The sequence below is a fragment of the Anarhichas minor genome, unplaced genomic scaffold, assembly GCF_050575085.1.
Source record: "Anarhichas minor isolate MPS153535 unplaced genomic scaffold, ASM5057508v1 ptg000033l, whole genome shotgun sequence".
Taxonomy (NCBI): Eukaryota; Metazoa; Chordata; class Actinopteri; order Perciformes; family Anarhichadidae; genus Anarhichas; species Anarhichas minor.
In genome coordinates, this window is record NW_027466479.1 from 13892899 (window position 1) to 13906762 (window position 13864).

Genomic DNA, 13864 nt, shown 5'->3' on the forward strand with positions numbered 1-13864 from the left:
AGCTGCTATAGAAGGACTGAAGAGTGTCTTGTTTTTTGTCAAACTCCATTAACCTCCCAACCCCTGAGAGCCCCTAGGCCTCTGGCTCACCACCCAAAACCAATTGAGAATATCTCTGCAACTACAAGGTCTATTTGAATAATCCTGGTCTCATAAGAAAGGTAACATTTGTGAGATGTCTGCAGCTGTGTAAGCATCAGTATATATATATATATATATATGTTATTATGCAAATGAAGATGAAACACAGAATAAATTAAATATTTAATTTAAAACAGCACACTTTTAGAGTGAATATCCGTTTTTAATGAGGCAGTTGCAGCCCAAAACCTTTGGCAAACCATATCACAACATCTGCACATAACCTGTGCACGGACTGATGCTACTAAAGGGAACCAGAGCAAAGTTGGAGAGGTTTTAGTAGAGGCATTTTAAGGCAGAATCTTCAAATTGGCCATTTGGGTACGTTTGGTTACAGTCTGTGCCATTTGAAATGTTGTCAGGTAACTGTAAAATATATTTAATATCATTTTAATGTCACTATAAATATCAATTCCATCTAAATGTATTTTTTTCAGCTTCATTTAAAAAAATCAGACCTCTACGCATCCCTATGCCTGGTCTATGGGACTCCTTTGGAGTGTGTTCCAGCTCAATGCAGGTATAATTGATGTAACGCGTTTCATCCACTAAATGGAGACATAGACTGGGTTTTTGCACGCAAAGCTTAGGAATTAGCAGCATTGATATGACCTGGAGCACAATTTTTGATCACAAAACAACAAAGGTAACACACAAGTTATGGTTATTGCTTCTCCGGCTGCTGGTTCAGCGAGTAGAGTGACTTAAAACTTCAAAAAAATGGTTGTCCTGAGTTTTTAGCCGAGCTTCTTCCCGTTATGTGTTATACATTTAACAAATGAATAAATTTAGGTGGCAATGAATTGAAGGTATAATTCGCTGAGGAAGTAAAACATTGAAATCACCAACCATACATTACGTAGTTTAATCAATTTAAAAAGTCGTGATTTTATAAACCAGGTTGACAATTCTCTCGTCTATGTTTTCATTTCCAAATACGCCATAATGTACAAAGATTAACAAGATAAATGAGTTATTCCCTTATCGAAGCAGAAATGTGTCATAATTCAAGGATGGTGAAAGGACCCCCCCACATCCCCCAAATCAAAGATTGTAACACAAGTTGAACAAATATGTTCAGTAGATTCTACTTTTTAACTTTTCGTGTTGACTGACTGTTGCAGTTGTATCCAAATTATGTTCAACGCAAGCTCGCAATTCTGGTTGTGCGAGCTCGGTATCATATTAAATGTGTAACTTGCCTTAATAAAGCCTGTTTGTCTACAAACAAGAAAAAGTCTGGACACTAACCGACGAACTGTAGTCGCTGCCAAGAGAAAGTAGTAGCAACATGTCACACGTCACTGCAGCTGGAAACAATCTCTCCACAATCCTACAAGTGGGAGCTCTGAGGTCAAAACAGCACAAAAGAAACAAGATGCTGCTCATCAGCTTCACTTTATCTTGTCTTACTTGACGGGGGGGATAATCCTTTGAAAGGAATAAAAGCTTATTTTTGCTACTTTGACCTTATGGGACATGACCTGTTGTAGTTACCTCAGCTCAGTCCTATTCTGGCACACGTTACCGTGGTATGACCCCAGGGTGGACCAGACCCAACATGAGAATGTCTGATGTTTGTGTGTGACTGTGTGTGTTTTGTTCCCCCGTGGACTTGCTCTAACTGCAACATTACGAGTTCAAGGTCCAAGAACAAAGACATCAAGAGACTTTTTATGTTCACAAATAAAAAACACCTTTAATGGAGTTAACAGTTGACATGCAGGAAGGAGGGTTGTGTGTAATGTCCTGGAGGCAAAGATACACAAACACACACACAATAAGCGGCAGACAACCCCAGGATATCATCACAGCATGAGCTTCCCGTCATGCTCACTTGTGCTGCATTACACGTCCTGTTTGTCTCTACTACTTCCTATGTGTGTGTGTGTAGCTTTCTCTCTGTGGCTTATTGGAAGGATTTTCATGTTAGACCCCCCCCCAAGATTCAGCTTTATTGTCTTCTTAATGAATGCTTGATGAAACCTGATAGCTGTAAACAATATCTGGATTACAGGAGGGGTATCCACATGTTGCCCTAACGGTTACATATGATGTGTGAACTCTTCCCTGAGGGGGAGTCGGAGGTTACTTTAGGACAAGTGGGGCTTGTCACCTGATTTTTGTGTTAGCAGCACTTTCCATCTTGACATATTTTAATTCTTTAAACTTGACAGGAAGTCTGAATGTGCTTCCAATAACATAACGAGACAGTGAGGGAAAACCTTCAAAATGAATGAAGGTTTCTATAATGAGCTGTCGTTGGGAGAGATTATTAAAGGATTCACAGCTGGAAGTCTGTCACTCCGTCTGTTGTTACTCACTTCCCCCCCCTTGCGTCTGTCTGATAGCTGCAGTTTGTGTGACTTAAGATGTGTGTTTGAGTTGTGTGGCTCAGCTGCTGTGTTTGTGTGATCTGTGTTTCTTATGTTTCTTCTTCTTCTTGTCCTCTTTGTCGTGAGTGTGCTCGTGGCGCCTCTTCTTGGTTTTGCATTCGCCGCTGCTGCTGCTGCCGCTCTCCGACTCCTTCCTCTCCCTCTTCTTCTTCATTTTCTTCTCCTGCAGGAAACACACGAGACGAACATTTGTGTGGCAGTAAAAAGGAACTTGACAATGCAGAAATGTATAGGAAGCAGAGTACAGTTTTTATACCTCAAAAAACATCACTAAACAATTATTTTTCATGATATCAGCACAAATCATACTGGATTCTTTCGACAGTTCTCATGAAGCCGCCTTGTATCTCACGGTGTAAGCAACCACAGACATGCATTACCATGAAGAGACGTGGCTTTTACATCAGATGACTCATTACCATGAAGAGACATGGCTTTTACATCAGATGACTCAGCCGAGAGACACAAGAACAGACTGGAGAAAAAAAAGGGAAGTGATAGCCATGCGAGACATTAACTGTCACATATTGACCTTCTTTTTCTTCTTCTTTTTAGCTGACTCTTGCTGTGGTGCAACTGAAGTTGTCTGCTGCTGTTGCTGCCGTGGCTCTTCAGCGCTCTCATCAGGTAACAGAGCGTACTGCAAGCCCGGAGCAGAGAAACAGTCCTTTGTAAAGTGACCTGAAAAGAGTGAAAGGGATTTCAAGCTAATTTCCCAGTAGAAATGTGTAGGAAACAAATGCAGTCTCTGTGTATTTTGTTGTTTTGAGATATGACTTTTGTTTCGTTCGTGGTGTTGTCGTACCCTTGCAGCCGCACTTTGAGCACGTTGTGTTGAGGACGGCCTCCAGTGTGATCCTGTTGCCTGTGTGATCTCTAAATTGCCTACGTCGCCTCGCATCCTGCCTGCAATCACACACAGAAAATAATCACACACACACACACACAGAGTATATATAACAAAAATAAATCCATAAGCACTTACTCTCCCATGACATTGTTTGGGTCCAAGTCCTGCCCAGTTCCCTGATTGACAGCTTTCATTGAGAAGGACAGCTTGACCTTGTCATCTCGCATCTGAGAGACAGGAAACAGAGCTGCAGTCATCCTGCTCACTTCACTGACACAGCTTGGTGTGAGTGTGTGTGTGTGTGTGTGTGTGTGTGTGTGTGTGTTGTTACCTCTCTCCCAATGACTTTAATCCACACCTGTTCCCCCATATCGACAACTTCTGAGGCACTCTCAATGCGTGATGATGACATCTCACTCACGTGCACCAGGCCTGTATGTGTAAGGGAAAAAATGTAAATATCAATCTTAAAAAAAACACATAAAATGCTCAACAGAAATAGCTTTCAAAGGATTAAGACAGGCAAATAAGTATTTATTTTGCTAATGATGAAATATGCTGTATGCCTTAATGCCATCAAGACTCAAACATTTTGTTTTCGGACCATTAGAAATCTTTAAGACAAACAAACAAAGCATTCTGAACTCCTATCACGGTTCTAACTTATATTAAATAAATCATTTTCATCTAAAATCTGTCTTTGTAACATTAAACAACAAAAGAAGAGAAAAAAGAGATAATTCTCTCTGATTATGAACACCATGGCTCAGATGCTGATTTCAAACCCGGTAAACTTTGCTCAGTTCGCCCTCCAGTGGTGAAAATGAGCAGCTGTTCTTCAGGTTGACTTGCAGGTCAAGGACAATTGTGCCACGAAAAATCATTATCCAAAAAGTAACCCAGGTGTAAATATAGACCATACAGATGACATCCCACGTCATCAACCTGTTCCACTTCTTCTACCACAAACCATTCCTGCACAACTTGTATTAGGAAGTCACAAAACTCAAACTGGGTGACTGTGCTGACGTATAAAAAATAAGTCAACATATCAAAAATATGGACTTGCACTGTATATTTGGTATGTGCTGTGTCATGCTCACAGATTGCAGGATGCTGGATACTTTGCAGAACTGATAATCACCCAAACCTCATCTTGCAAACAGAGAAGGAATTCTGTTGTAATGTTGAAATCCTGCACTAGTTGCATGATGTAGAGGAGATGCCGGGCGGTCTCTTCTCCTAAACCTCGCTGAGACAGCACAGTCATACACTGACACTACGCACTACGGTTCCTGCATTATTTGCACTAAGTCTGCATTTGCTTTTGGCTCTGGCCAAAGTCCCATCTCTGACGCAGTGGTTTCAACTGGCAGTGGATGCAGGTGTTGACTTAGCATCTTTCTGCCACTGCATGTTCCCGTTTTATGTTTTATTATAATTGTGTGAGTAACTGTAGATTGTGACTTTCTAGTTCTTATCGTGTTGTCTCTCTGCTACTTACTTTTCTGTATTCTGTGGTGTTTCCTTCTTTGACAGCACTATTTATTCATATTATTGTGATTCGTTTGACTTTCCCTGTGATCTTTGTAAATGTTCTTTAGAAATAGATTCACTTTTTTCCTACCTTCTTTCTTGTAGCCCGGCAGTCTGACGAAGGCTCCGTAGGTCTGAACAGAGACCACCTCTCCCTTGGCAATGCTGTGCATTGGTGGTAGACCATCCAGTCCGGACGGCTCTTGAGCATGTCCATCACTGTCCGACATAGTCTCAGCGGAAGTGCACCACAGGTATCAATGAGTGGACCTAGAAGATTGACATATTTTATCATTTGTAGTAGCATAAAAATAAAAGAGAACCTTCTTTTTGTTTTTTTAATCATTATGATTTACTCTTGATAGTTACCAGAACCCAAATGCTAAAAAAGAAAAGAAAAAACAACATAACAATTTCTCAAAGCTAAATTTTTGTTGCATTTTGTCTATTAATTGCCTTTTGAGTAGTTTGTTTTTGTTGTGTAACTAAGTAAATGCATTTGTTTAAATGAAGATAACTGGGTAGATATTTTAGAGTAGTCTCAACAATACAAAGAATAGTTAAACGTGTTCAGTGGTTAACACAATGAAATCCCTCTTTGAAATGTGTAATGCTGCATTAGAGACTTTAAACGTCCCCTCTCTTCCAGAGAAACGCTATTTTCATCGCCTACTCGCTATTCAGTTCTCTCAGGGATACAATATAGTTGAGTAGTATAAGATTCAGAGAGTTCAAATGTGTGCAACGGAACCTTAGGTAAAAACTTTTGTCGGCTAACTTCACTTTACATATGCTGCAACAGAGCAGCGTTAGTTTGAATAGTAGCATTCTGGGCTAACGTTAGCCGGCTAAGCTAAATTAGCTAACGTTAGATTTAAGCATCGTCTTGAGCTCGCTAACCTGGTTAACCGAACAAACACACACGCCAACAGTATGTCTGATCCATACGTTAAGTATAAATGTAGCGCGATCAAATATTAATATAAAAAATAAAATAGTGTGTCACCTTTCGTATTAGCAGCGCTGGTTTACTTTTACATCCGGTGCAGTTAGTTCAACAACAAGTCATGTAGACCAATCAGAGCAGCTGGTGCAGGCCTCGACCAATCACACGCCTCGTAGCCACCGGAAGTAGTTTTATGCTCTTCGTATGTACGCCATTGCTCGACTTCCGTCCATGAAAGACGTCTATCTTCATTTTTTAAAATAAATTCTACCATTAAAGTCATTTTTTTCTGACTCTTGTAGACTAAATCAGAATGATTGAACCTAAGAAGAGAGTGGCGGACACGGCGGTGGTTCCTACCGCCGTGAAGCGGCCCCGTACGGAGCTGGTGGCGGCGGCTCAGTCTCAACAACTCGTGGCCATGGTACGTAGAGTAGCTATAGTTACTATAACCTGGAGACTAGATACGTAGAGTAGCAACTTGTTGGATGCTGTTAAAACACATAGACCGCCATTCATTACCACACATTTACCCAACACGTTCTTCAGTGCACTAATTAACTGGGGGACATTGTTTTAAGGTGCACATACGGGACTGTGTTGCTAGCTTAACGTTATATTTAACTTAAAACGCAGGAAATACTGTATTTTTAACATTCAACCATGTTTAGCTAGGACTAGGGAGGTCTTAAGTATTTAGATATCAATGCATATCATAAAATAGAAATAGATTTTGTGACACAAAATGTAAACTTCACTTTATTAGCTAGCGTTACACCTAGCTAAAACTAATTCAGACTAATATAATACTCTTGCAATAAATCCTACATTTTTAAAGGTTATGGGGTTCATTTTTGTTAAACTTACTTTGGAGAGGTTTTGATGAGATGTTTTGGTTATTTGGAGGCTGTGGCTTCAGCTTTTACGTGACACATTCACACTAAGCACCATGTCAGACATCTGCAATTCTTTAAAATGCCAGTTTCCCCTGTTTACCCTCTTATTATCGTGCAGTCCACTAAGATAAACATCAACTGGACAAGTTACCTAATTAGATATTATGAATAACTATCTTTGTGGCTGTTATTCATATTTAAGAGCTAAACAAAAAGATGATACTGTTTCTGAATAATCTCAGACATAGCTGGTATTTCTGTATTGTAACTTATTGATTCACAAATGCTGATACCCTTATACCATTAGGCTCTTATGCTGTAAGAAGTACTTCTTGTTATGCTTCCACAGCTGACTGTATATCAATTCATCCAGCCCTAACCTCAGAGTCAGACAGCCACTGTATTTGACCCTCAATGTGTCTACCACAGGGTCCCCCACGGAGCTCCAGCCTGCAGGCTCCCATTATGCTGATGTCGGGCCACGAGGGCGAGGTCTACTGCTGCAAGTTTCACCCCAACGGAGCCACGCTGGCCTCCTCAGGATTTGACAGGCTCATATGTAAGAGAATATAAATGAAAGCCAATCACGCGGTTCACACAAACTTTGTAAAATGCATTCATACTTACTGTGGATAACCTGTGCACTGTCTCTTTGCTGCAGTGATGTGGAATGTATATGGGGATTGTGACAACTATGCCACTCTGAAGGGCCACAGTGGAGCAGTGATGGAGCTCCACTACAACACAGATGGAAGGTATGAAGAAACATGTCATAGGGTTACCCTGATACACAAAACGTTACGCAAAATAATAAGCTTTGTTAACAACATTTATAGCATAAACTTGAGACATTGTGGGTGAATAAGTAACAGGAAAAATTGAGTCTGAGGAGGTATGGTTAAATTTTTTGGATATCAATTTGACGTTGTTTAGTTCATACTGTCTTGAACACCTATAATGTGATATAGTTTTCTTCTTTGCTTCTTAATTCACGTGTTAATCGTGCAGGTTGATGAATGTGTGTATAATGGATCGACCAACTGTGTTTTTCTGCCGTGTATTTCAGCATGCTGTTTTCGGCGAGCACAGACAAGACTGTAGGTGTGTGGGACAGTGAGACAGGCGAGAGGATCAAGCGTCTGAAGGGCCACACCTCCTTCGTTAACACCTGCTACCCGGCTCGCCGAGGGCCCCAGCTCGTCTGCACCGGCAGCGATGACGGGACGGTCAAGGTGAGATTTCCAGCTGCAAATAAGTGTAAATAAACTGGTCCGTGTAGATATTTAATTAGAATTTTGGCCCTAGTTAATTGACTTAAAATATTTTTGAGATTTAGCTCACTCACTGGTCTGAATAATAGACTACTCTAGAAAATGATAATTGTCGTTATATACATATAATATTTCTCAAATACTGCTGAGTTGTTGGTCTGATCGCGCTCCTGTTTATCTTTCTATATGCGTTTGTCACTGTTGTAGCTGTGGGATATTCGTAAGAAAGGGGCGATCCACACCTTCCAGAACACCTACCAGGTGCTAGCCGCCACATTCAATGACACCAGTGACCAGATCCTGTCAGGAGGCATCGACAACGACATCAAGGTACTGGGCTCCAGCATACACAGAAAACCCGGGGATTACACTGAAAATGATAACGTCCTGGAAGATAGTTTTCACTCAGAATGATTAAAAATATATCCTCATCAGATTTGAGAGATTCAAATTAGCTGTTAAGACATCAACGCATATGGATGTAGGCAAAATTAGGAAAAGCAGGATAACCCAAAATCAACATCACTCTAATCTCATACGCTTATCTCTAACAAAACATTGACAATAGTCATTTATTTGCAACATTTTTTGAAAGGGTTGAGTGAAAGCTTTTACAGAATGGCAAAATTGGGTTGTTCAGTGATTTCTATTGCTGGTATCTCAACATTTTTTTATTTTATCGTCCAGTTCACCTGGAAAATGATCATCATGGAAAGCCTTCTATCCACTGTGAAGAAGTCATGGAAATGCATTTGGTTGTAGACACGTCAACAGATTTCCAAGATTGCATGGTGCAAGAATTTACAAAGCTTTTCCTCTTCATCCACGGGCAGACTTAAATATCTGTGGCTCAGATGGGAATGTATCAGGAGCTATTTCTGGGTATAGCTGACGCACATACACAAAGTACCACATTTATGACCATAGAGGCTATTTCACAGAAGATTAAAAATTAGATCATTACAAACGGTTCAACTGTGCCGATAGCTTTTGTCACAGATTACAAGAGTGGCTCTGGATATAAACCACTGTGATAACAGCAGGAACCAAGGATTGCTCAATGCTCACACGTCTATTGAAGGCGAGAATTACTTTTGTGTTTCATTACTCAATCTGTTACCTCAAAATCCTGCAGCAGGCTCCGGTGTGATTTTATAGTTATTGTGTTGTGTGTGTTCATGTGCTGTAAGAACCTTTTTTCCTCAAAGGGTTGCGAATAGACCTCAATCATGACAACTGGTTTCTACACTTTGTTCTCTACATATAAGCATACATACTGTATGTCCTGTTGTATAAACCTCAACAGCTGCTTTTTGTTTTGTGTTGTGCAGGTGTGGGACCTGAGGCAGAACAAGCTGATCTACAATATGCACGGCCATGGTGACTCAGTAACTGGACTCAGCCTGAGCTCTGAGGGATCATACCTTCTCTCAAACTCCATGGACAACACAGGTAGGATGTTTGTGTGTACATTTACAGTCTAAGAAATGCCTTCTCTCAGCTCACAACACTGAAGCGTCCCTGGCTGAATCCTTTATTTGTCTTTGTCTCTGTGTAGTGCGTATTTGGGATGTCCGACCATTTGCACCCAAGGAGAGATGCGTGAAGATTTTCCAGGGCAACGTTCACAACTTTGAGAAGGTAACATAAATAACTCTCTGATGCCAGTATGTAATCTACTTGAATTTACAGCACTGATACATCTCTCCACTGTTAAAACCATCAAGGATGAGGGATTATATACATTTGGGGAAATACTGAAAGGGGCATATGGTTTTCACCTCCTAGCAGAGTTTGCCACCGTCATTTTCAAAAAAATCTCTTTTCCTAAAAAGGCATCCAAACAGGTCACTTTCTCACTTGCAATAAACGGTAATCCTGTGAACTGATACAGTCTATGCTTAAGTGACCACCAGCTGCAGTCCTGCTGGTGAAGTTTACGCACGTTGTCGACCACTGTTGCTTGACATCTCCCATCATCCTCTCCTGCCTCTCCCATCACTCTCTGCTGTCCATTGGAATAAAGAAAAGTGCATCTTATTACTGTGACAGCAGCTCACGTGTAGAACGGTTGTGTCATGTTGCTAACATCTGTTCCTGTCTGTCAGAATCTGCTGAGGTGCTCCTGGTCTACTGACGGCAGTAAGATAGCTGCCGGCTCAGCTGACAGGTGAGAGACAAAAATGTTTCATCTTTATACTTTTATTGAGAGAAGAGATAAAGTCCTTGACTAAAGTCCCACATATTTTATTTTAACATTCTATTGTCTTTTATGGCTTCTCGTTTTATGAAAAATAAAATATAAACACAGTTGTGTATAGAAAGAATGTATAGAATGTTTCTGGTCTTAAAAATGTCATACTTAAATATACACACATACCAACAATGAACAACTATAAACAAACTGCAATATAAGTATTCGTATACACACATAGATCATGTATAGATATACATCATAACCTAATTATTTGACTCTATATGCATTTCAAGAGGTTGTGCTTCTTTTGAACCTAAAAAAAAGACATAAACATGTATTAAACCCACCTAGTCTGTGTCCAGACTTGTAATACTTTTAATATAATAAGTACATTATTACAAAGGTTCATCTACTAGATACGTATCATCTTTAAGTTGCACGATAGAAGTAAGGTTCTCTATGAAATTGACCCCTTTCAGCTTATATTAATCCACCAACAACAGCATAACTATAACATATAATACACCGCACCCAATGTCTTGTCACAAACATCCAGTAATCCTTTAGTCTCGTACGTCTCCACTTTGCCCTGTCTCGCATCAGGAGTCATTCCAGCTGTTTGCTTGTCTGTGTTCATAGATTTGTGTACATCTGGGACACCACATCACGTAGAATCCTCTACAAGCTGCCGGGCCACGCCGGCTCCGTCAATGAAGTGGCCTTCCACCCAGAGGAGCCTATAGGTGAGCCAAACTACAGCTTTAGTCTCCGGTTAGAATAGAATAGAGATACACGAAGACTTGATGCCGTTATCTTGACTAGGGAGACGAGGTATCTGGAGGGAAGATCATTTAAATAATATTAACAATAAATCATGTGGTTTTGCCACCCGACACTCTTTATTTTCTATGTGTTCATTTGACTTCACTGGTTAGTTCACCTGAGGCTTAAAGTAGTTACACAACATGACTAACAATATTCCTTTTCTCTTTGTCCCTCTACACAGTACTGTCTGCCGCCAGTGACAAAAGGCTATACATGGGAGAAATTCAGTAGTGTGTTTGTGTGTGAGCGTGTGTGTGTGTGTGTGTGTGCGCGAGCGTGTGTGTGTCCTGCCTTAGAAGTGGATGGGTGGTGTTTGTCGGCGGGTTAGGAGTCTCTGTAATTTCATGAGCTTCAGCTCGTCGCAGAACAACCTCAGGACGTGTGTTTGAAGTTTATTATCAGTCACAACCAGCTCCACCGTGACTTGTTTTTTTTAAATTTTGATTTGTTTCTTTTTAATAAACTCGATTTATTCTTTAAAATGAGTTTGTGAGATTCATTTGTCATTGTGAGTGGTTCCTGTGTTCATAGTAGTTTTACGTGCAACTTGCTGCTGGTTTTATCCAACAACCGTAGGTGAAATAATGTTCTTCTCACAGGTAAACACATTAATGACAAGAAGTGGAGCTTTGATATGAACATGGAGGCAATGTGTAAGAAAGAACAACAAACTGTTTATTACAGATCTAACTTATTCTGTCCTGACACACTCAGTTAGTTGTAGGTTTCAGATGTTTATGTTAACCCTTTTCAGGTTTGTTGTCTCTTTGTTTTAGACAAATGTATATTTCTGTTTATCTACCTTGAGAGCAGCGAAACACAGGAGTCAAATTCCTTGTATGTGTTCACACTTACTTGGCCATTACAGCTGACTCCGATTCTGTACGGGAGTTTAAATGTGTAGAGTTTAAATGTGCCAAACAGGAATCAGTTGAGCAATATAGTCTCGGTGGGCTGTAAAATCGCTGGTGAGCAGCAGCAACATTTTTAGACGACAAATCACAAGGAGAGCAACACTCATCTTAGCCAATGTGGACCATCCTCTCTGGTTGGAGATACGGGGCTCAGAAGGAAAATTAGGTCAACAAATTTCATATGTTAGTTTATTCGATGTGCAATTAATGCACTTAATTCATATGTACCATAAACTCTCAGTTTACAGGCCTTTGTGCTGTTCTGCATGTCATCGTATCCTCATTCTTATTTGTTGCAATTTTTACTATCAACTGTTTATAATTATCAATATAGAGTGTAGTTTACATACTTTTATGTACTCCTCTTTTCTTATTATTCAGTTGTGTTGGGAAGTAAAGAGATGAAGTTAACTGTTTGAAAGGAATGAGGCCATTAACAGTGAGTACTATTGCTTTTTAGATAAATTAATTTTACGGTAAGTCCTATACAATTATTTCTTTAAGAAATAAAAAAGGGATTTTATAGTCTCTCCATCTTGTTACTGCCTCTTATGGTGCAGGGGTTGAGCTTTTGTCAAGCTCTGTTAGTCTATCTAGCATTAATTAGGTCAGTTTAATTAGCACTATATAGAGTTGCATGCATGTGACTGCAGCCATTCATGATTTTTTCCTCCAGTCTAATTGTTCAATGAACATGAGTTTACTTGGCAGTAGGGCTGTGTTTATGGGTCACTTAATCTATTTGAATGAAATATTTATATTTGTAGCTCTTCTGTAGGCAAGGAGTTTTGTTCTGCCTTTCAAACAGGAAACTCTAAATGCTTTACATAAGATAGAGAAATGTACAAGTTAAAATGGAATAAAATTACATAAAAGTACAAAACATAATAGACTAGAAATAGTTACATAAGCTCAATTATGAAAAAAAACTGAACGCTGAAGGTGAACATGCCTTTGTTTTTTTATTTGAGCAACATAAGTGAACAACATATTTTTAGAGTAAACTATAAATAACATTTTATGGTTTGGTTTTCCATTGATTGTTAAATGGCTTTCAGCGGCCACTATTTGCCTTTTCATCATCGCTACTTAAGTGACGCTCACTTTGTTCCACGGGCACACAGCTCGCGCTGAGTAGCTGAGATTAATCGGGGCTTTTAATTGTGTTTCTTCCGCTCTGAATAACCGCAGGCCGATGAGAGAGACGAGGAGAGGACCGCGGGCCAGTTCTCTCCCCGGTCTGTGTCCACACTCGGACGGCAGTGGGAGGCGATTACAGACCATTATTTTTCGGCTGTCTGAACCTCGAGCCCCCCGTTTCTTTTGTGCTCCTTTTTTTTTTTTTTTCAAACGCCTCGCGGGACTGCTGATCGGCTGCGCGCACGCACGCGGGTTCTGCAGAATCCATGCAGCTCCTCCTCGAGGGGGTCGCGGTGACTGAGAGCCCCCACCCCCTCGTCTCTCTCTCTGTCTCCCCCCCGGCTCCTCTTGCGCCCGCCCCGGCACCGATTGTTGACAAAAGACGCCGCGAGACGGAGCGACGGAGCCCGGTACTGGTGAGCAGATCTTCCCGTTAACTTGACTTCTATCGCTGGTAACAGTTAAAGAAGATCGGGACGACGTGGGTAGGGGTGGGGGGGGGCACGAGGACTCTTCCGTTTCTAGAAAACCGTGAGTCACAACGGGCTGCTTTGTGTCCGGAGCATATTTAGCCCCAACGTTAGCCGTAGTAACCGTAGTAACACGGCCCCGTGTGATCCGGTATCATATGATGCTCATTTCTGTCTGTAGCCCGGGGCACGTTATGACAGCCTTCCGTCTCTCTTTGTGTCTTTGTGTGTCCCCTCTCCGGAAGGTGTGGCCGAGGTGATTCGGTTGTCGGTGGTCGGACC

The 13864-nt window shown here is 40.8% G+C and overlaps 3 protein-coding genes across 3 annotated transcripts in view; 1 reads left to right on the plus strand and 2 right to left on the minus strand.

Moving 5' to 3' along the window:
* LOC142965140 (uncharacterized) overlaps nt 1-13864 on the minus strand; it is a 282605-nt gene that overhangs the window by 215432 nt on the left and 53309 nt on the right. The window lies entirely within an intron of this gene.
* zcchc17 (zinc finger, CCHC domain containing 17) lies at nt 1813-6063 on the minus strand. The gene is made up of 7 exons (XM_076105657.1): nt 5930-6063; nt 5015-5193; nt 3719-3819; nt 3523-3614; nt 3343-3443; nt 3070-3218; nt 1813-2700 (listed from the first exon to the last, which is right to left on the minus strand). Exons 2-7 carry the CDS (start codon nt 5151-5153, stop codon nt 2536-2538), a joined length of 747 nt encoding a protein of 248 aa, XP_075961772.1. The 5' UTR covers nt 5154-5193; nt 5930-6063; the 3' UTR covers nt 1813-2535.
* On the plus strand, nt 6067-11540 carry snrnp40 (small nuclear ribonucleoprotein 40 (U5)). Its single transcript, XM_076105656.1, has 10 exons — nt 6067-6293; nt 7195-7324; nt 7427-7520; nt 7832-7997; nt 8244-8366; nt 9368-9488; nt 9595-9677; nt 10145-10206; nt 10873-10976; nt 11240-11540. The coding sequence occupies exons 1-10, from the start codon at nt 6183-6185 to the stop codon at nt 11287-11289; spliced, it is 1044 nt and encodes a 347-aa protein (XP_075961771.1). The 5' UTR covers nt 6067-6182; the 3' UTR covers nt 11290-11540.